General features: G+C 40.6%; 1 protein-coding gene and 1 long non-coding RNA gene across 27 annotated transcripts in view; one reads left to right on the top strand and one right to left on the bottom strand.

Moving 5' to 3' along the window:
* SETD2 (SET domain containing 2, histone lysine methyltransferase) overlaps window positions 1–13,697 on the bottom strand; it is a 125,007-nt gene extending 111,310 nt beyond the window's left edge. For 3 of the 4 annotated variants that reach the window (XR_014136814.1, XM_081793504.1, XM_081793526.1), the window contains exon 1: window positions 13,496–13,697. Coding sequence is in view for 3 of the 4 variants with exons in the window: in XM_081793504.1 (XP_081649630.1) it covers window positions 13,496–13,567 (72 nt within the window). In the remaining variant the exon portion in view is untranslated. The remainder of the gene's footprint in view (window positions 1–13,495) is intronic. The other variant, XM_060630869.3, reaches the window with a different exon arrangement.
* Window positions 13,698–13,933: 236 nt separating this feature from the next.
* The window catches only part of LOC132678503 (uncharacterized), a 96,929-nt gene continuing 86,918 nt past the window's right edge, over window positions 13,934–23,944 (top strand). For 6 of the 23 annotated variants that reach the window (XR_014136836.1, XR_014136842.1, XR_014136839.1 and 3 more), the window contains exons 1-5: window positions 13,934–14,492; window positions 14,642–15,063; window positions 15,774–15,844; window positions 17,931–17,999; window positions 18,413–18,476. This is a non-coding gene — a long non-coding RNA (uncharacterized LOC132678503). Of the gene's footprint in view, window positions 14,493–14,641; window positions 15,064–15,773; window positions 15,845–17,930; window positions 18,009–18,263; window positions 18,334–18,412; window positions 18,477–20,089; window positions 22,730–23,944 lie in introns of those variants that run through there. The other 17 variants (XR_013554225.2, XR_013554224.2, XR_013554239.2 and 14 more) reach the window with 12 other exon arrangements.

Consider the following 23,944-nt stretch of genomic DNA (forward strand, 5'->3'; position numbering starts at 1 on the left):
CCCCACTTTCTACACTCTTGTGACAGTAAACTACATTGCTTCTCTGACACAAATAGCATGTGCTAGAGGAAGACTGAAAAGCTGGATAGGTAGGAGGGAACTTGTTCCTTCCTACTGGGCACAGTTCCCACATGTATTGATCCACAAATACGCTTCTCCCTGGCGCTGATTCCAGTTTCTACCTTTCTTCCATAATCCCAGACCAGCCTGACTGCAACTCCTCAGACACCAGCATGTCCAATACCCCTTTCCTCAGAGATCTCAGCTCCAAGGGGCCCTACTCCAAGCTTCTGGGTTCTGGGAACCAAACCCTTTTCCATTTTTCCTCTCAGCGCTAAGATGGGTAGTTACTTCCTGCCTTTCTATCACTACTACCTCCAGAGTCCCCTTTTCATTTTCTCAGTTCTCCAAAAACCCTTTTGACCAATTCTTTACATTAAATTCTATATTCTGACTGATATAGAGAAAAACAACGTGAAAGTTTAAAGCTTCTTCTTAAAAGTTTCTAATAATTTAGAATTTAAAAAAAAAAAATTTTAACGTTTATTTATTTTTGATACAGAGAGAGACAGAGCATGAACAGGGGAGGGGCAGAAAGAGAGGGAGACACAGAATCTGAAGCAGGCTCCAAGCTGTCAGCACAGAGCCCGACACGGGGCTCGAACTCACGGACCGTGAGATCATGACCTGAGCCGAAGTCGGACGTTTAATCGACCGAGCCACCCAGGCGCCCCTAATTTAGAATTATTCTAGTATCACTGTGATATTCATCACTAATGCCAAGTTGGGGTACAATGAGCTTCTTTCCAAGACATTCTAAAAAAGCATAAAACTAGGATGGGCCATGCTTTCCTGAAAATTTAACCTAACTTAAAACTTTACATAAGCAGTCTTGGAAATGATTTTTTTCATCAGTGTTCTAGAGCAAGTATAGGCAAATTTTCTATTAAGAGCCAGAAAGTAAATATTTCAGGCTTTACAGGCCATGCAGTCTCTGTCACAACTATTCAACTCTTGTGTGAAAGCAGCCATATACAATAACTGAATGAGTGTGGCTGTGCTCCAATAACTCTATTTACTGACATAAAAACTCCAATGTCATATCATTTTACATGTCACAAGATACTATTCTTTCAGTTTTTTTACCACTTAAAAGATATAATTATTATTAATTCATAGTCTGTACTAACACAGGCAAGGCTGGACTTGGCCCACTGGCTAGTTTGCCAACCCCTATTCTAGACCACACCTCTTACAAAATCAAAGTATGATATTTGTTGATGAGCTCAAAAGCAATTTAGTTTAAACCTAGGCTTAAACTAGAACTAATCTGAAACTCCATGGAGAGAAAACAATGTTACTTACCCTCTTCAAACTTTCTTTTGATGAAAACAAAAGATTAGAAAATTTACTAACCAAGAAATTTCATCAAAGTATGATCTAGGCTCAATTTAAGCATTCACCAACCTTTTATATCTTCTTTCTATCTACATAATACCATAAAAATAAGCACTGGGTTTTTTTGGTGGGGGGGGTGGAGGGGGGTGGGGAGGTTGGTTTTTGTGTGCGTGGCTGTGTTCCAACAAAACTTCATTTATAAGTAGTAAAATGTGAATTTCATATAATTTTCATATGTCACGAGGTATTCTTTTGATTTTATCCCCCACCATTAAAAAATGTAAAAACCACTCTTAGCTCATAGGTACAAAATAGGTGGTCCACCAGACTTGGCTTGTGAGCCATAGTTTACACCAACCCTTGTTTTATTTATTATTATTATTTTTTTTTTTTTTTTTTTTTTTTTTTTTTTTTTTTACTTTTCAGCTCCATGACTTAAGCATTGGTTTTTAAATTAACCTTGAATGATACAAATTTCTGGATCAGAGAATCATTAAGTTAGGGTCGTGATGTTCAAATTAGAACAAGTTAAGAGTAATAATGGTCTCATTTCCCAAACAATTCAAATAGAAAAAATATCTATAGACATCTAAGCAAGCTACATACAAGTTTATTTCACAGTAGCCATGATAACACAGTCTCTCCCATTAAGCCATAACTACTTTGATTCCCTAGTGTCAGAAACAAGGAATGATGTCTCTTTGGCATCTTATGGTCTCACAAATATGTTCATTATCACTACTTGTGAGATGTGTCCATTTGTCCCAAAACCTTGAGTTAAAGTCCTAAGAGAACCCTTGAACTAGAACTACCTCATCACTTGGACAGAGCATGAACTGGTAAGGCAAATGCACAAACAGCAGTGCAGTATTATGCAGGACACGAAGGCAAAAATAACTACTAGCCCTCTTCTCTTCCCCTCTCCTAGGGGCGGGATTCACTGTGGGGTGGCGTGGCCTGTCTGGGCTACTTGCACACTGCCAGGCTTGTGGTGCTGGGGATCTGGTGTATTAGCTGGGGTGTGTACCTTCTCTTCCTACTAGCTCTCTTAACAAAGGCAAGTTATCTACCTATGTACTTCTGGTTTTCCTTAATATACGGAATGACATAAAGGCTGCAGTTTCTCATGGGATTAAAAATTCCTAGAAGCTCATTTCCAATGAAGATTTCAGACTACTTAAGGCACTTGGCCAAAGGAGCAGATCTGGATCATCCACATATCCAGTGTACCTTTTGCTGAGATGACTGATGTTCAGCCCTCTAATCCTCTAGCATATGTATTTGCAAAATTGGAGAAAAGAAATAACTTAAGGAGGGAATCCCCTGCACCCTCCAAATTAAATTATTTTAAGCACCTCAAGACTAATCCAGAAGACTCCTAGGAAAATAAGTTAACTCAGAATACTGATATCCAATTGATTATAAATGGCAGAGCTAATATAAATGGTATTCCCTAGTATCATTAAAAAGTTAGTCTTTGACAAATTGTTAAACAAAGAGACCTTGCTCAAGTTGTGGTACTGCCACAAAACTAGTGAGCATACCTTGAATTTCTTTAGGCCTTCTTTTCCTCTCTTATCTATAAAATGAGAGACACAATTTTCCATGCCCTTTACAATCACAGCCATGGTAAGCCATGGTAAACCACGGTAATGAGTGAGTCAAGGGGAAAAAACAGGGGAAGCCAGAGGAATGAGAAGTCATTAGGTAAGGTAATAAGGCCTCCCTACATAAGACACCTCTTGTGCCGCTCAGCCGCTTACAATGGGGCAAATGCAGAGGAATCTTTAACAGGAAATGGACATAGGGACAATCTTCCCTATGTACCCTACCCTTCAGTGTCACCCTAGAGCATCCTCCATTCACCCTTTTTGCCTAACTCCCATTCTTTCAGACTAAGTATACATCCTCTGAGCAGCCCTCCCCAACTATCTACCCCTCTATTCTACCAGTCTGGGTTAGATGTCCCTGCTATAGCTCACTGTACTTACTTCTGTAGCCTTATCACAAGGTTGGCATTCAACAAATGTTAGCTGAATAGTCAAGAGTTCAATTCAGCTAGTTTTTCTTAACATCAGGTTTAAAAGGTTTGATTATAATGGAAAAAAAAAAAACCAACTCTGAATATAACTTTATAATTTTCTTCCAAGAAAATTATAAATTTCTTATAATTTTAAGGCTTAGCATATAAAATTTTCAGTTTTCTCAGTATAAAAAGCATCAGCGGGGCGCCTGGGTGGCGCAGTCGGTTGAGCGTCCGACTTCAGCCAGGTCACGATCTCACGGTCCATGAGTTCGAGCCCCGCGTCAGGCTCTGGGCTGATGGCTCAGAGCCTGGAGCCTGTTTCTGATTCTGTGTCTCCCTCTCTCTCTGCCCCTCCCCCGTTCATGCTATGTCTCTCTCTGTCCCAAAAATAAATAAAAAAAAAAAAAAAGCATCAGCTATCCTAGAGAAAAAAAGCCTCAATTTTAAAGATTTCTTTTTGTATGTTTATTTTTGAAAGAGAGAGGGTCAGCATGGGAGGGGCAGAGAGGGGGACAGAAGATCTGAAGCAGGCTCTGCGCTGACAGCAGCAAGCCAGATGCAGGGCTCAAACTCATGAACTGTGTGATTGGGACCTGAGCCAAAGTTGGACGTTCAACTGACTTAGCCACCCAGGCGCGCCCCCCTTTATTTAGACTCAATTTTTTTTTTAAATGTTTATTGTTTTTGAGAGAGAAAGAGCACGGGCAGGGGAGGGGCAGAGAGAGGAAGAGACAGAATCTGAAGCAGGCTCCAGGCTCTGAGCTGTCAGCACAGAGCCCGATACAGGACTCGAACCCGTGAACTGCAAGATCATGACCTGAGCCGGTGAGATGTTTAACGGACTGAGCCACCTGGGTGCCCCAAAAGCCTCAATTTTAGAGGATCAAATTTTCTATCATTTTTCAGTGTCGCATCCTTAACGTATACCCAAAAACACTCTTTATCGCCACATCTGTAGTTTCATCATTTTCTTTTGGCCCCAACAGTCATAAAGAGATAAATGAGACTGTTGATCTGAAGGATTTGAATAGAAAGACAACTAAGCAAGGGTAAAGCAAGGGTAAAGGGCATAGTTTAAATAGAGCATCCATCCTGGAGAAAAGACAAATATAAAACTAACAACTAAAAAAGCTGGGGGAAAAATACTAGTCTAGCACAAAACACAATAGGTTATCCAACCTTAGGAAGCAACTCATGTTCTCTCTCAAGCCACCAGCATGAGATCTACAATTTTCATCAGTCTGTCTCCACAAGGACCAATGAAAGAAGCATAAAAAGTTCTCTGATCACCAATGACATTCATTAGCTCAACTCATCCTCAATTCCCTGACCTTCTGTGTCCTAATGCAATAGTTATTTAAGAATGTCTTACGAAAGATGCCAGTAATTATTAATGATGCTATTCACTCTATCAGAAAATTAGAATGACCGTTACGAAGAATCAGGTCAACTCAAACTTTTACTAAGCACATACTACTCTGTACCCAATGGTTACTGAGATTCTTTTTAGAAGAATAAGTCTCGGGGCGCTGGGTAGCTCAGTCCGTTAAGCATCCGACTTCAGCTCAGATCATGATCTCGTGGTTCACGAGTTCATGCCTGGCGTCGGGCTCTGTGCTGACAGCTCAGAGGCTGGAGCCTGCTTCAGATTCTGTCTCCCTCTCTGTGCTCCTCCCCCACTCGTGCTGTCTGTCTCTGTCTCTCTCCCCCTCAAAAATAAACATTTAAAAATTTTTTTTTAGAAAAAAAGAGTCTCCATAACATATTCCTCACGTTCCTTGGATTTTTGAGTACATGAGACAAAACCCCTTGGGTCCTAGCAATAGATAGAACCAAACAAGTCTAAAAGGAGCAAGAGAATGCATGAATGCTGATAGACAGCTCTAATGAAATGTTTAGCCTTTCCTGATGCTTCATATTAGCAATCACCTAAGGTATCTTAAAAGTTGGAGAATTATAAAAATGCACATGCATGCAAACTTACCTTTTAAAATATTTATGTGGGAAAGTAGTAATGATGGGAACAAAAATACTTAAGCAATGGGTACATTTCACAAAAGCACCCAGCTAACAAATTTTGTAGCTATCATATGCATAGCTGAAAAAATGTTCTCTATCACAGCCAGGTTCTAACTCCTGCCCCAATTCATATCTTCTAGCACTATTGTTATCTTCTCTAATAAGTAAGTAGTCAAATAAAGATGGGCATCAAGTATTTCTTGGTAGTCTCACTGTCTCTGTAATGAATGCAAGCATTATTATAATTGGGGAAACATTAGTTATTTAACTACCACTGTTTCAATGTGTTAATATTCAGCTATTAACATTACTGTGTTACACAAACTGCTGTTAATCTTCCAGAAAGGCTATATTATACTTTTCATGATTGGGACAATTGGCTTCCTGAATTATACAATAAACTATTAAAGGACGTGGTAAACTTAAGCTTAAAGAGCATACCTATTAAGGTTATCTTGGGGAAAATTTTAGGAGTATATTTTCACCTATTACTAACAAAAAGTTTTACTGTATGTCAACAAAATTCATCTCTTTAGGTAATTTTTAGCACAAAAGTAGCATCATAAAACATGTAGCTTATGTTTTATAGTTGATACAGATACTCTGGTCTAGAATTGATAAAATAATGGAAGAGTTATATTTTTAACTAAGTAATTTTAGGAAGTCTGTGTGTGCTCCAGATCAGAATAAATGGATTTCCACAGAAAGAGTTTGCAGCCATCTATGTAATTTATGAAAAATATTAGCTCTACTTTACATTCACACAAAATTCATAAAAATTTTAAACCTGGCAGCATCTGCCTACTAAAGTAGAAAGTATGTAATTAATAACCATTCACTAAGAGGCCAAATATCAGACAAAAGACTCAAAGTAGAATTAATCCATGGGTCTCCACAAAGAGCTAATCATGAAGCAAATATCGGTGATTACTATACAACCAATTCTCCCCAAAGAGAATCTAAGTGCATTTGGCAGGAAGTGGCAGCAGAAAGAACTACAGTCAGAAACCACCACTTGCTCCAGGCTCTTGCAAGCCCACAAGCAGTGCTCCCAAAAGCAGACCTCCCAGCATGATCACACTCCTATCAACACCCACACCAACCCAACGATATAATCACCTGTGAGATGTTAGCATCTGACAGAAAAAGCACTCTAAAAAGCATCTTTAAGAATTTAGACCAACTTCCATCTAAATGACCAATGTGTTTGCTTAGCTGGAAAAGGCACTGAAGTAACCACTAGCTAGAGTTAAAAAAAAAAAAAAAAAAAAAAAGATTGTCAAATTAAAATACATTATACGTGAATTCCAAACCTAAGGAACTCAAATACAACATTTTACTAGCACACAGTGACCAAAAATTACACAAGGTAAACTCCCTCTCATTTGAATCCATGAAAGTAGACTTCCAAATATAAATCCCATTATGAAAAACAACAAACCTATTGAATTTTCAGTTGGCCAGCTTCAAACCAACTATTTTCAAAAAACTGTACTTAAATGCCTCGAGTTTTCTTTTTAAAATAACCAATCAACTCATCTAAGTAGGGCAGAAATAAAAACTACTTAATCCACCAGCACCAGACAGGACAAATAGAAATAAGTATACACAATAGATTTTTTAAAAGCAAGGAAGTATAGGAGTCAAAGTCTACACAAAATCGTGAAATACTATTATAAATTACCAGATACACTCACCCTGTGGGGAAACATATTTGCAAGGAGACCCCTTCCACACAGCACAACATGTCCCAAGGCCTTTTTAAACTGCTTAACATGACAACCAGACACCTTAAGAAAATAAAGCAACTCAATATTGCCTGTTAAAAAAGGTAAGTATATCTTACCTGTAAATGCAAATATGCAGAGAATACAGTATGTAGAAAAAAGACAGAATGATATATGTAGTAGGACTCCACTTAAATAACAACAAAAAAACAAAAGGAAAAGGTCTGGAAAGGTATACCCTACATTGTTAGTACTGGTTACCCTCTTGGACGTGGAATTTGGAGAGATGGAGCAGGGACGAAACGCTAAGGGTGGGTTTTTACTTTTTCTTCTATAGACGTCTGCACTATCCTACCCTTTTGCAATAAGCATCCATGGTTTTGGTAGTTAAAAAAAATAAATAAACTATTTAAAACATACTACCAGACACTTTTATTGTTCTTGAAATATCACAATTGTGGTAAGTACAAAGACAATAATAAAGTACCTCCAAAGCTTGAATTTAAAGCTCTCTCCTCAGAGATTAAAGACTGAGAGGCATCACAATTAAAAGAAATTTGTAATCCTACACTGAAAAGAGAGGACACTATTGAGACAACTGACAAAATTTAAATACAAACATTTTATCAGTTAACAGTATAGGTACAAATATTAAATTGCCTGAATTTGATTACTGTACATTGGTTATCTGAGAGAAAGCTTCTTCTAAGGTAATGAAGATATTTAGGGGTGAAAGGTCTTGATGTTTCCAACTTGATTCAGACAAAAATAAACACATGTATATTTATTTTTTTATATAGAAAGATACGTCAATAGGACAAACTTTCAATTACCGGTTAATGTGGATGAACAGCATATGGACACTCATTATACTATTCTTACAACTTCTCTGTAAGTTTGAAATTTTTTCAGAATAAAATGCCTCCCCCACTCCAGAGTAGATTTCTCTCAGAAAGGAAGGGTTCTAAACGTGATGTTTGGTGCCTCCAGATGTAATGGTTCAGTTTCTAATATGAATGGTCTCACAGGGCCTTATTATAATAATAGCTCTTAGTGCATTACAAAATAAAGTACTCTACGGTACTCTGGAAGAATTAACAGAAATGAACATCAACTTTTGATTCTGTAACCCAGGCTAGTCATCCTTTGTCATCCAGCATATGACTATTCTAGCTTCTCTCCAAAAACTGACAACGCTCACAGAAAAACACAGATTATCAAGTCAAGAAAAATTTTACGTATCTGTTAAAGACTAAATTATAATACATTTCTATTTTTAAAAGGGAATCAATTAGGACAATAAAAAAAAATGGCAAAAAAGATTTGGGTATATCAAACTCCCACTGAGGAAACTACAAAAGTATGATTGGCTGATAATGTTATATATATGAAGGAGGTCTTGGCAGTTTGAACATTTCTTAGTAAAACACAACTGTATCAACAGTTGCTTGATACCTTTCTAAAGACATAATGTGTCAGAAGAATGGTCCGCCTGAAATCTAAAAAAGAGCAAAGAGGAACACGAATACTGGAGAGGTATATACTCTGTTCTAAGCACTAGGATAGTTCATCAGGCTTTCTAACCAGGAAATTTTCCCAGAAATATTTCTCTTAGATAGCTTCCTGAGGTATCTCTATTCCCACTCTAGGGTGAATTACAAGGATTTTATGAGCATTTGAATAATCTCACTGCTTTGTATTTTATTAGAACACGTAGAAATATTTTTTCCCAGTTAATAAACTTTGGCTAAATTCACCATGCTTTTCCTATCATGGTGCCTTGTAAAGTACTCTTCTTCCTAGATGCATTCAATGCTAATCATAAAAGATCTAACACTGTCCTTATCTTTAAGTCCTCACAAAACCTTTCACAGAAAATACTATGATCCCCCACTTTGTAAATAATGACTCCAAAGCAGAGAGTAATTATGAAACTCGCTCAGGTTCATAAAGCTATTAAGAGGTGAAATTCTAAAACCAGGAACCATTGGCTCCAGAGCCCAAAGTTTAACTTCTTTTTGTTCTTTGGACCATTTTAGCAGTCTGATGAAGCCTGTAGATTTCTTCTCAGTTTAATATTTTTAAATGCATAAAATATATATTATAAATGAAACCAATTACATGGAGGACAAAAACCCCCAATGTGTGATACAGTAATATATATATACTTGTTAACAATGTAGTAGTGGTAGATGTCTACTATAACTTGGATGTAATGATAAACATCAACAGTATTTTGAGACATCTACAATAACCACAGCATATCAAAATATCTGTGACCTGTCTAGTAGTAAAATCACAAGTACTGCTAATAGTACTGTAGTTTGCTGTTTACATCGGTAATTTTAAAAAGTGCTAACTCCTAGTTAGAGGTAGTAAAGAGGTAATTTCCCTCCCTAAGTTTATGGATGCCTTCCATGTAAGGCACACTATATAACAAAAGCTTCTTAATACTGCAGTTTAAAGGGATCACTCCCAGGTTCTTGTCTCCTTCTACACTGGCCCCCTTGGTGATCTCTTCCAATGCTGTGGTTCTGAATACTAAGTTAATGACCACAAAATACATCTCTAGTCCAGGCAATTTCCCTTAACTCCAGGGTCTGACCTGGATATCAACTCAACCCAAATGTCTAACAGGCATCCCAAAGTTACCATGTCTAAAACTGAATTCCTAATCTATTTCCCAAACTTGGTCTGGTCACGAAGTCATACCTACCTTGGTTGATCGCAAATCCCATCTTTCTAACTGCTCAGACCAAAAACCTGGGAATCATCCTTGGCTCCTCTCTCATCTGCCACATCTGATCTATTAACAAACCATACTGGTTTGATCTTCAATGTGTATCCTGAATCCAGTCATTTCTCACCATGTCCTATTACCACTTTACAAGTCACCAGCATCTCTCTCCCAGATTGCTAGCTTCAAGTCTCCTTGCTTTGCTGTTCCCCCCTGCCTGAAGCTGAAAACAGACCATGTCATTCCTCTATTGAAAACTCTGGGCAAAGTCCTTAAAATGGCTCTACGAAGCACTGTGAGATCTACGCCCCACCCTGACCCAAGTTATATCACTCTTTTTGTTCACTCCATTCTAGCCACACCAGGCAGAACTCACTAGGTCTGCCTCAGCACCTTGGAACGATTTCCTCTGCTTGGAATGCTTTCACCCCAGATATGAACACAGCTAATCCCTGTCCCTTTTTGCCTAAATATCATTCTCAAGAAGGTTCACCCAGTCTACCCCATTTTAAACTATAACATCTTCCCCAGAAATTCTGGATCCTCCTTACCCTGCTCCATTTTGCAAAGCACTTACCTTTGAACATTCTATATTATTCATCAGCACCCCTCACTAGGAGGGGTGCCCATAAGGCCAAAATTTTGCGTGTTTTGTATACCACCCACCCCTAGCGTGCCTGTGTCTGGCACAAAATACGCATATGTTCAAAGAACAGCACTTCTATCATTGTTAAGTACTTGCCTGTCTCTCTCATTAGAGAAGTTCCTTGAAGACTTTAACTGGATCTAATTTGCAGCATCCTCAACACCTGGCCCCGACAGCAAACACCTAGCGCACAGATACTCAGGTGATTACAGCCATTTTCACCTGAAATACAATCCTATATGCCACAGGAAAAAAGCCAGGTCTCACAGCTGTGCCTGATTAAAGAGTGAGTGCAAGACAAACACAGAACATCAGGCTCCAACTGTTTCTTCGATCAAACTAAATTCACATGCTGTGCCTCAATTTCTTCCCGTGTCAAAGAACCATTTCAAACTACCTAAAGTCTAAAAGGGACACTTGGTCATGTCACCCCCTCAAGCCCACCTCATCTTTTCAAGCTTGACTTACAATCCTACCTCTTTTAAGTTTTCCCTGATAACCCCAGAGAGAAGCATTTGCAGATGCCACGCTCTGTGCCCAGGGCTTTTCACACATAATGTTCATTCAATCCTCCCAAAAGCCCTAGGAGGTCGCTACCGTCACGATCCCGATTTCAAAGATGGGAAAACCTTGGGGGTAGAGCTCAGGGGTAGAGCATTTGACTGCAAAGATGGGAAAACCCGAGCTTAGAGACATGGAGTCACTTGTCCAAGGTTCAACGAGTGTACAAACCCAGGTATGTCGGATTCCGAAATCCGAGTTCTTTACCCCTACACTGTAGTGCTCTTGTCTATGCACGAGTATCATGACTGACTGGCAGCGTACACATACTACCTCAACAGGGTTTCCTGTCACTTCACTCTCTAGGCTTCAGTTTCTGCACCTGAAAGACAAGTGACACTGTCCAGGATGCCGACGAGGATCCCCTCTAGTTCTTACGTTATAACAGAAGACATTTTACAATTCTTTATATACTCCATGCAGGTTAATACACACACACACACACACACCCACACCCCTTTGGAACTCAGTCACTTAGAAATCCAAAGCAGTAACAACAGAAAAGCAGTGAAAATAAAAACTCTCAAGACCTTGTGTAAAACAATAAACATCCTTGATTCTTCCCCACGTAGGTCCATCCAAGATGCACTTCTGAGTCCATTTTGCCACACAATATGAAAAATGTTTTCCCAAGAAAGTGGAAGGATGTGATCCTTAAAGCCTGTGAACTTCACCACACAACCAAGTAAAAACTGGAAGCAGGCATTTAGTCGGATCAAGGGATAGCATGTTATTTTGTACCAGACAACTGTTCAATAAGTGTTTATTGGATCATGATACAGAGCTGTTTGAGGTTTTCCAAGTCTCACACCAAAAGCCTATATAACATGAGCTCTGTCACTGGACTGAGGATTGTGCAGTAAATCAAAACAAACCTAATCAAGGTAATGTTAACCTAAAAGCAAGGAACCCATGAAAGGATAAAGCCATGTAGGGCCAACTTACTGTCGTAAAAGTTGGGTTTGTTTAGAAGGGTAGCGTAAGTACTTCTCTTTCGGTGCAGAAACCATCAACACCCCAGCAGAATCCTTCTGTGTTGCAACTAAATCTATAAGTAAGATCCAGACGTGACTGGACCAAGTTGCAAAGCTTCGGGCAAAGAGTTCCAAAAAAAAAAAAAAAAAAAAAAAAAGCCATAGCAGAGCTAAGGTAAAATGTGTCAAAAGAGCAAATCTCTTGGAATCATTCTGCTGACAAAAAGTGACAGTTTCAACCGAAACCCCTACCAACCGTTAAGTTTGCAAAGAGTCGTACATTCATATCTCTAGGTAGACTCCGACCAACACCAGCAAATGGAGTTTAAGAATAGCTTTTTAAAACAATAGTCTTGTGAGGGCGGAGGGAAAGAAGTGAATCCAGGCTCTGGAGTGGAAGCTCTCGGAGGTATTGGATACAGTAGCAGCTACAGCCCTCCACAGAAATGTGTTAAAAAAAAAAAAAAAAAAAAAAAATTCTCCAAGTCTGAAAAAATACGGCCGGGCAAAACTATTTCAGTTTTCTGGAACGCTGTCTCTTTAGAGAATCCTCACACGATCCTCAGTTTTTAAGTCTTTATGAGCGGTAGAAAGTCATCCGTTTAGGGTAAAAGGTTCCTGTTACCAAGGAAGTAGTGTCCCAAAGTGTGCAAATCCCACAATGTGGAAGAGAACGTATGCCCCTCCGAAGGCTTTCATTTTCAGGCGGAAAAACAAACCCGGTGTCACCTCAACATTGGGGCCACACAAACCTCGCCACCATTACAAAACCCAAGTGCCAAAGGTGCAGAAGCTGAAGCCGGAAGCACTGCGAGGCCGGGATCGAGTTCCAGAAGGGGGGAAAAAAAAAAAAAAAACCCAAGAGTGCAGCGCGGACCCTCCACGGACCCCGGCCGAGCGACGCACGCTAGGCCCTTCCGGTCCGAGCCGCCGTCTCCGGGAGGCCGGGCGACAGGCCGGGCGACGGGCCGGGCTTCCACCCGAGCCCGGGGATTCGCGGCCTACCCTCGCCGGTGCCCTCTCGCTGACTCCGACACCGGCAGCTCCTCCGCCTCGGTCCCTGCGCCTGCGGCGCGGCCTGAGGGGTTCGCGGGAAGCCGGAGGAGACCGCCGAGCCACGGGCCGGCCGGGTCGGTGAGGACGCGGCGGCGGCGGAGGCCGTGGCCGCCCCTCCCCCACCGGCCCGGCCCAACCGCCGCTGCGACGCGACCGGCCGCGCCAACGCCGGGCCCAACCGCCGACCCGCGGAGGCCCGGGCGAGGCGGCGGCGCGGGCCTGCTCCCCACGCCGCCCGCGCGAGTACACCGCGGGCCCGTTACTCCTCGCGCCGGCCCGCGCCGCCGCCCGTCAGGACGCGCCGCCCTCGGTTCGGGCCGAGGCGGCGGGAGACCGCGGAGCTGATACTTACTCAGGGGTCGGGTGCTCGGGGTCGTAGAAATCCCCCATCTTCGGAGGCGGCTGCGGCGGCAGCTGCTTCATCGGGAGCGGCTGGAGGCGGCGACGCGAGCCCCCTCCCCGCGGCAGGGCGACGCGCGGGAGGGGAGGGGAGGGGAGGAGGCCGCTGGTCCGACCGCGGCGGCGGCGGCAGGGGCGGCCCGCGTCGCTTGCTCGCTCGTTCCCTCCCTCCCTCCGGCGCCCGCCCGCCGCTCTCTCCCCCACACACTCACACGGGGAGCGACGCGCACCCCGCCAGCCCCTCCGCCGCACAGGCCCGGCCCCTTAAAGGGACACGCACGGGCCGCGCGTCCGCCGCCAGTCGGCGCTCCCGCAGCTGCCGAGCGACCCCCAGGCGGGGGCGGGTCGGCCGGCCCGAGTCTGCCCGCGGCTTCCCGGAACAATAAGCTCCGGGCCCGAGCGCCGTGGACCCGCCCGGGACCCCGAGAGAAGGCGCCGCGGCGACCTCTCTGTCAGGCCCGCCGAGGCTGCGGGGGGCTGAGGCGTGACCCGGCCCGGCCCCAGGCTGTTGGCAGGCGACGTCGGGGGAACGGCCCGAGCCCGCCGGGACTCTAACCTTCCTGCCCCGCCGCCCGTAGCACCGACGTCCGCGGCCGCGCCGACGACGGCCCCTCCCCCGGGTCCCGGGACTCTGAGGTACCGCGGTCGCCGCTCCTCCCGAGCCTGTCTCCCTTCTCTCCTTTATTCCTCCTGCTCGCGCTCTCTCCCCCTTGCCTCTTCATCTCGCCCCTCGGCAGGAACGGAAACGGAGCCAGGCCGGGGATTCGCCCGGAGCCCAAGCTCCCCGGACGCCCCCTCCTCCTTCCCGCCTCCCTCTGGGTCATCTGCTCCCCTCACCCCCACCCCAACTCGGCCAGGCCACCGCGCCAGCCTTCCGCCGGCTTCTTAAGGCCTCGGAACAAACATCCTTTTTAAAGGCTGCTAATCACTTTCCTGCAAAGATGACAAGGTGAGCTTAAAGGGGACAACTTGAAAGGGCCAGGGTTTTTAGTTCTTCTTTTTGGAAGGAGAAACAAGAATGCGCAAAGCCTTTAGCTAAACGCTCGGGGCGTTGAAGAGTTCGTGGCAACTGATCATTTTGAAATTGGGAGTTCACAGGATCACCGTAACTTTGAGTAAGATTTTACCAGCCGACGGCTGCACGGAAGTCTGTGTTGTGGACTGGAATGTTCGTGTGCCACCCCCCACCCACCTGCACACCGTTGAAAACCCTAACCTCTCAGGGATTAGGAGGTGGGGCCTTTGAGGTGATTAGGTCACGAGGGTGGAGCCCTCCTGAATGGAATTAGTGCCCTTATAAAAGAGACCCCATTGAGCTCTCTCGCTGTGCTGTGTGCCACGTGAGGGAGGACCCAAGGAGAAAAGGGAGGAGTACAACCCAGAAGAGTTCCTCCAGCAGACTTCGGCCATGCCGGCACCTGCACTCCGATTTCCAGCGTGCAGAACCGTCAGCACTAAATTTCGGTTGTTTGTAGCCACCCAGTCCATGGTATTCTGCTATAGCAGCCTAAAACAAGACGGTATGTGTCCTAATTACTGAAGTGTGACCTAAGTGAATTGACATCCTTTATTAGCTCTTTTTTATATCCTGTGTGCGCGCACGTGTCCGTGCCTGCGTGTATAAATTCATATGCAGGCAGTGTCTATATTAGCGTTTTATCATCGTTTCTCACTTGGGGGTCATTTTGGCTTTTTTTTTTTTTTTTTTTTTTCTGTTGCCTTTAGGCATAGGATCCAGGTGCAGGGCCCATCTGATTCCCTAGATTCAAGTCTCCCATGACCACTTCTCTAGAGACCGTGAACGTTACATAATTTCTGTGTTGTTTTTTTATTTTTTTCTCATTGTAAGATGAGAATATTGATGTGGACAGGTCCTTTCACTGTTTTTAAGGATTAAATGAGAGGATATTTGTAAAGCTCTAAACCTTCAGTAAATGTCAGCACTTAATCAGACATTTCAGGGCAGTGGTTAAGTGTACCAGCCCTGCCACTTTCTAGTATGTGACACTGGGCATGGTTACTTTTCATGCACGATTGTTGGAGGATTGAATACTATTAAATGCCTTCATCTATTGTTGTACCAGCGTTTTTTGTGCACGTATTTTAAATCCAAAGAGGATGTATCTTCAGAACTTATTCTCGGGCCTGGCCTCTTGATCAAAGCTGTGGAATAATTTGGTCTTTAGCATTATTATTATATATTGACTGTCTCCTGTTTTGTTACATGAAGCCTTCTGCAAATGTGTTTGAAGGAAAAATGTCAAACGTCTTAAGGTGAAACCTAAGAAGCATTTATCCCTGGTGAGCTGAAAACCATAAAAACCTTCATAATTGCTCCTGCCATTCCTGCTTCCTGTTGACCCATCCCAGGGGACCCCAGGGTAGCCTTTAGTGACCTTGAAACAAAGTTGACTCAGGCAGCTCTTGCTTTGGGGTAGACAAAAGGCCAAAAGTTGGACATTGTCCACTGTTCGGCTCCAGGTACCTGGTAAAGAGTTGGGGGGAAAAATGTGGTTGAGGGGATGGCAGAGGCACCAGTTGCTCCCTCTTCAAAACTAGTATTTGTAAACAAAATGTTTAAGGTAATATACTGGCAAGACAGAACTGACACACACAGACATAATACAATCAAGACAGTGAGGTATCTAAAGTGCCACTGGACGGTACTTTTTTTTTTTTTTTTTTTTTTTTTTTTTTTTTACCTCCAATGTGCCCAGGCCAAAGCTCTCCTGCCTCACATAGGAACCTGGCCAAAGCTCTAGAGAGAGGAAAATGGTCATTCCCTTCCTTGAACCCACAGCTGAAGCTGAATGGGGAAACCACTCCTAACCACTTACTCTTGCCTCTTCCCATCCCGCTCTTCTCGCACCGAATCTTTTCCCCAGGTGAGGATTCTCAGGAGACTGGTTGTGCTCAAGAGATGCCAATTTGGAATAGACCAGCAAGCCCCAGACCTTCAGTCCTAGGACTCCTCTAAGTTCCTTGCTTTGCCAAGAGGGGGCAGAGTTGACAGTGGCCACAAGGCCAGCATTGGGAGTGGGAGCAGGGCAGCGTGGGCAGTTGTGTCTCTACCCATGTGCTCCCACAAAAACTCTCACCCTGGCAGAGTCAGGCCTATTGTGGCAGCCATAGCCTGTGGTTAGTAGTCATCTGCTGATATGTGAAAGGTTGAATATGGTATCAGAGAGGCAGTTTGGGAGTATACATGAATAACATACGCAAAGCTGGGTTATATCAAGATCAAATGTTTGAAAATTCAGGCTTGCCAGTACAAGACTCATGTAGATCACAACAGTTTGTGAGATACTTACTCAGTTTCCTTGATTATTTAAATATTATCTTGAATCTATTCCCAGCTGACATGATCCTTATCTATTTATTCTTTCCACCCCCCCACCATGTGCTCTTAAATAGAGGAATGGTGTGTATTACAGATTCCAAAAATGTCTTTTTCTTTATTTGGTCTCTGGGAACCCAAAATTAGTTGTTGCTATGATTGCATATTAACCAAAAAATCATAAATGCATACAGGTCCATCCTAGCATTAGAGTAGAAACATGACTTGGGCATTTAGAAGCTGTTACATACTGTTTTTTTATGGTGATTTACTGCTTAGTTTTAATAGATCGACAAATTATTCTGTTACAACTGAAATTGATTCCTTTCCATTAATTAAAAATGTAATGAGATACTGGTTGGATCACTTGGATCAAGTGGTTTAAATGTGTATTTACTTCCCTGTAGGATAGAAATATATAAAGCCAACATCTTAGCATTTGGGGAGGATAAAATGTGATAATGTCTGAGAAAGTACTTGGTGAATGTAAACTAACAGCCATGCACCAAAAAATTAGCTACCTTATAAATTTATGTAGATACCCGAAGCTCGGCATAATTGAAAGTTATTTTAGATTTAATCAGTATACAAAAGATAGGTAGCATCCTTTAGAATAATGGTTATTTTAACTGTTCTACACAAATCTATCACACCCTTTGGCTCTGGAATTCCTTAGAGAAAAGAGTATAATTGCAATTGATCTTCAATCATGTTCAATCTGCAGATCTCTACACAAGAGGAATCTGTGAAACAATACGCAACCCATACTGAGTCCTATCACATACATTATTTATGTCAAGTGAGCACCTTCCTCTGGAGTAGTAGTATACTCTGTAGTTGTCTTTTCTCTTCCATATCTCTTTGTTAACTGACTTCCATTACCTAAGTCTATCTTCCCAACTCCTATCATTGTAGGCAGAAGCATCATTGTCTTTCATATTTTATAGTGTTTGGCCTGTATGTTCCAGGTGTGTAATAAATACTTTGCTGCTTTTTTTAAAACCTTACCTTTTTTTTTTTTTTTTTTTTTTTTTACTCTTTTTCTTTTAGAAACTCCTCAAGCGTTCACATTGGATTTTTCTGTCAAGACTACATTGTTGACCAGCTAATAACATCCAGGTAAGCACTGTCTTTTGTGAAGACTCCTTCATAAGCCCCTGAGAGCCAACCATTTCATTGGGCTTGAAAGTGCTGACTTGAAAGAACCATACACTTAACCGTCAAGTACACAGGAATATTATTAGTTATGTGTTAACATGTGTTAATCTCGTCTTCCCTACAAGAGTATCAAACACTCAGGGAACTGATGTAATGTTTGTTCTATTGTGTTTTGATGTTGGCATCTTGGATCTTGGGAGCTACTTATTGCATCTTTCTTCCCAGCCTTTTCTCTCCCAGCAAAGGACTAAACTCATTTTAACAGATTAATAAACCAAAGATCCTAGAGATTAAGGTACTTAACCTAGAGTCACATGACTTTTAAGGAATGATAGAGCCAGGATTTGAATGTAGCTGATTCAAGATATTTTCAGATCAAAAAATCTGGAGCTTACCACCAACAGAAAACACTCCCTGATGCAAGAAGCAAAGAAATGGGTAAGTAAGTGGTTAAAATTAAAAATGCAATAAAGGAATAATACTAACAATGTGTGTGGTTAATGAAGTAAGGCAAGATGGAACTAATATCCTGGACAACAAAGTCATACTTTGAAGTGGGAAGGGTGGGATGATGATTAGACTTAAAGTTTTCCAAAGTCCTTGTATTGTTTGGGAAAACAATAAAAATATTGATTAAGCTTTATTCTTTTAAGTATTCAAGTTAAAATATCTCAGGTGACTAAGAGTTTTAATTTCTAAATTAATAGAGGGAGAAAATAGAATAAAAATCCAACAAAAGCATCATATGATGATAGAAAAAAGAAACAAATGGTGAAACAAATAGAAATCACAAATAATATGGTAAAAAATAAATGCAAATATTTCAGTAACTATAGTAAATGTAAGCCGAATAAGGTCTCCAATTTAAAAAAAGAATGCAGGGGCGCCCGGGTGGCTTAGTCGGTTAGACTTCGGCTCAGGTCATGTTCTCACAGTTTGTGGTTCAAGCCCCGTGTTGGGCTCTGTGCTGCCAGCTCAGAGCCTGGAGCTTGCTTCTGATTCTGTGTCTCCCTCTCTCTGCCCCTCCCCCGCTCACGCTCTGTCTCGCTTGCTCTCTCAAAAATTAACATTAAAAAAAAATTTTTTTTAATAATAAAAAATAAAAAAAGAATGCAAACAGACAAGAAAACAAAATCCAACCGTATGCTATTTTTGAAACATTCTCAAAACGAAGAACATAGAAAAATGTAGGAGGATGGAAAAAGATGTCAGGCTAACATATCGGTAGAAAGCTTACCAGTAACATCAGACAAACTAAGAATAAATGAAGGTTGTTAAATAATGGTAAGTTCAGGACCCTAGGACTTCAGAATTCTAAACATGTATGTTCATAATTACAGGTCCTTAAAATACTGAAAACAAACTTTGACAGAACTATGAGAAAAATGTATAAATTTCCCACTGTAGTGGAGATTTTAATACACCTCAAAATAATGAATGGATAGATCTTACAAGAATCAGAAGATATGAGCAACATAATTAAGAGATTAAGGGGCACCTGGGTGGCTGTGTCAAACGTCTGACTCTGGATTTCAGCTCAGGTCATGATCTCATGGTTTGTGAGTTTGAGCCCCACGTGTGGCTCTGCACTGACAGTGCGGAGCTTGCTTAGGATTCTCTCTCTCTACCTCCCTCTCTGCCCCTCCCCTGCTCATGCTCTCTCTCAAAATGAACAAAGTTTAAAAAAAAAATGAGACTGAATTAATAGACATATTAAATGTTGCACTTAATAGTGCATTCATATCCTTTTAATGCACACATGTGAGATATTTATGAAGATTGAGCACATGTATGTCCATGTAGTAATTCTCAACAAATTTTAGATAATTGATGTTGCATAAGCCACATTCTCTAACAAACATGCAATTAAGTCAGAAATACTAAGGGGAGAAAAATACATTTGAATATTGAAACACATGCTTGTAAATAACTTGTTGGTCAGAAAAAAAAAAAACTATGATGGGAATTATAAAATAATCGGATCTAAAGAACAATGAAATGTAAATCCTGGATTTTTCTCACTAGGAAAATTTTTTTTGTTTTCTATCTAGATGAGAAGATGCATTTAGCAGAGCCTAATGTGGTAATCACTTCACAATATATGTAAATCAGACCATCACACTGTATGCCTCAAACTTACATGGTGATTTATAGCAATTATTTCTCAATAAAACTGGAAAAAATAGTGAAATACCAAAATCATAGATATAGCTAAAGCAGTAATTAAAGGGAAATTAGGAATTTAAATACTTATGGAGGAAAAGACAAAATTGACAATTACATGTCAAACCTAAAGTAGAAGTAAAGAAAAAATAAAGATGAGAGTACAAAATTAATGAAAGAAAAGGCATACGATGGAGAAGATGCACAAAGCCAACAATTCGTTCTTTCGGAACGAACAATTCGACCAAATTCTGACAAACTGGGGAAAAAGTAGAAGATACAAGTAATGAGAAGAGGGACAAAACTGTGGAAACTACTGCAATGATAAAATTGACCCAAAAAATGAACAATCTGATATCAATAAATTTGAAAACTTAGATCAACTCGGGTAACTTTCTAAGATAATAGAAATTAGCAAAACTGACTTAGTGAGAAATGAAAAACCTATCTGTTCCTAAAACTATGAAAATCAGTAGTCTGGGGTGCCTTGGTGGCTCATCGGTTAAGTGGCTGGCTCTTGATTTCAGCTCCAGTCATGATTTCACAGTCATGGGATCCACCTGCATCAGGCTCTACACTCAGCATGGAGCCTGCTTGGAATTCTCTCTCTCCCTGCCCCTCCCTTGCTCATTCTCTCAAAATAGATAAACTTTTTAAAAAAATTTTAATAAGATTAATCAGTAGTCAATTTTCCCTCAAAAAGAAAGGAAGGGGTAGAAGGACAGACAGACTCAGACAAAGATAGGACAAAAAAGGAAAAGGTTACAAGCTATTCTCATTCTTTAACAAAGATGGAATAATCCTGAACAAAATATTAAAGCAAATCCAGCGATTCATCAAAAAGATAAAAACCATAATCAAGTTGAATTTATTTCAGGAATGAAAGGGTTCAATGTTGCAAACTTTTTAAAGCAATTCACCATACTGACAAATTATGATGATGTGATAGGCAGAATAATAGCTCCCCAAAGATGTCCACTTCCTCATCGCTAGAACCTGTATTTTTCTTTTTGCAGCAAAAGGGACTTGGATGTGATTGAGTTCCACACCTTGGGATGGGGAGGTTATCTTGGATTATCTGGGCTCAGTCTAATAATAAATCCTAAAAATGGAAGAGGAAGGCAAAAGAGAGATGAAAAAGGGCAAGGACTTAACCTGCCTGTTGCTGGCTTTGAAAATGGAGGAAAAGGGCCATGAGCCAAGGAATGTGGCAGCCTCTGCAAGATGAAAATAACCCTCACTCATTTTACAGCCAGCAAGAAAATAGGGACTGTGGTCCCACAACCTCTAGGAACTGAATTCTGCCAATAACCCAAATGAGCAGGAAATAGATTTTCTCCCAGAGCCTCCAGAATGGAATGCAACCTGCCAATACTGTTTTTAGTTCAGTTAGACCCATACTGGATTTCTGGTGTGCAGAAATTTATGTTGTCTTATGCTTCTAAGTTTGTAGCAATTTGTTACATCAGCAATTGAAAGCTAATACAAGATGGTACAACCAAATACTTTTAGATGGAGGCAAAAGTGTTAACTTTCAGTAACCATTCTTAATTTTAAAAAAAGAAAAGAAAGAGGGGGAAAAAAAACCTTTAACAAACAGGAATAGAATGAAACGTCCTTAACCTGATAAAGATCTAGAGCAAACATGATACATCATTGTGAAATCATTTTTTATTTCTTTTGAAATTAAAAAGCAAAATGTTTGCTATCACATTTCTTTTTTTCTTTTTCTTTTCTTCTTCTTTTTTTTTTTTTGCTATCACCATTTCTTTTCAAATTGTACTTGAGTCCTAGCCAGCAAAATAAAACAATGCAAGAAATAAAACATGTAAGAAGTAAAAAGGACAGTTGTTATTTACAGGTGGTATGATAGTCTATTTAGAGAACCCCAAATCATTTACAGAATAATACTTAGAACTAAAGACATTTCTTCAAGTTTTTCAGATTAAAAAAAAAAAAGTCAACTGCATTTCCATAATCCAGCAGTTAGAAAGCACAAGCAAATAAAACATACCATTTATAAAAACAACACTAACATCAAAATATGAGAGCTAGGTTATCTTACTGGTTATCCATCTGGAGAGCAAGTAAAAATGGATCCTTATTTCATATTTAACCCAAAAGTCAATTCCAGATGGATTAAAGACTTCAATATGAAAGGCAAAACATGGAAAGATTTAGAATAAAATATATAATAATACATTATCTTTAGTACATGCCCATGTGATAGAAAAAATGTTCTTAAAATTCAAAGTGCAAACCAAAGGGGTCAAAACTCAGCTTCTTTGAAACTTTGTCGTCAAAAGACAAAAAGTGAAAGGAAAAATCATAAACTGGACAGAAAGACCTGCAACACACATAACAACAACAACAAAAGTATCTACACCCCAGTATAGTGGTACTAACCACATACAACTGGCAAGTACTTAAAATGTAACTAGGCCAAATTAAGATGTGTGTAAGTATGAAAAAGACACCAGATTGCAAAGAGTTAGTACAAAAAAAAAAAAAAAAAAAAAAAAAAATATATATATATATATATATATATATATATATATACACACATGTATATATGTATATATGTATTACATGTTGAAATGATAATATCTTGGTAAGTATATTATTAAGTAAAAAATATTATAAAAAATAATTTGGCCTGTTTCTTATCACTATTTTAAATGAGGCTTCTAGAACATTTGAAATTAAATTTTGACTTGCATTTTATTTCTGTTGGACAGCACTGATCTAGAATATATAACGAACTCGTGCAAATCAGGGGAAAAAAACAATTTTTTAAATTGGCAAATATCACCCAAGAAGACAAATTAATAGCTAAGAAACATTGAAAAGATGTTTTAGGGAAATCAGATACGATGCAGTGTTAGTGGGAGTGTTAATTAGTATAACAGCTTTGGAAAACAATTTGACTTTACCTAGTAAAGATGAGTATGGGCATACCCTACAACCTAACAATTACACTCTTAGATATGCAAACTAGAGAAACTTGCACATGTACCACAAAGGCCATGTTTGGAAATGTTCTTAGCAGTATTGGCAAATGTCCCATCAACTGTAGTGTATTTATGTATTGAATGATTAAACAGCATTTGAAAACAGGGGCTCCTGGGTGGCTAAGTTGGTTAAGTGTCCAAGTTCAGCTCAGGTCATGATTTCACAGTTCATGAGTTCAAGCCCCACATTGAGCTTTCCACTCTCAGCCCAGAGCCTGCTTCAAATCCTCTGTATCCCTCTCTCTCTGCCCCCGCGCCCCAAAGAATAAAAAATAAGATGAAATTTCCAGCTACACCTATCAAAAATGGTTAAATCTCAGGAACAGGGGTGCCTGGATGGCTCTGTCAGTTAAGCGTCCCACTTTGGCTCAGGCCATGATCTCATGGTTTATGGGTTCAAGTCCCACATCGGGCTGTGTGCTGACAGCTTGGAGCCTGCTTGGATTCTGTGTCTCCCTCTCTCTGTACCCCTCCCCTGCTCATGGTCTGTATCTCAAAAAAATAAATAAATAATAATAATAATAAATGTTAAAAAATAAAAAATCTTAATAACATAATAAGCAGGAAAAAAGACATAAAAGGATATATATATATTTTTTTCTATTTATATGAAGTTTTACAAGTCAAAATTAACAGATTATGCAGGGATTTAAACAAGAAAATTCAGGGGTGCCTTGGTAGCTCAGTCAGTTGAGCATCTGAAGCTTGATTTTGGCTCAGGTCATGATCTCA

The sequence above is a fragment of the Panthera onca genome, chromosome A2, assembly GCF_046562875.1.
Source record: "Panthera onca isolate mPanOnc1 chromosome A2, mPanOnc1 haplotype 2, whole genome shotgun sequence".
Classification (NCBI taxonomy): Eukaryota; Metazoa; Chordata; class Mammalia; order Carnivora; family Felidae; genus Panthera; species Panthera onca.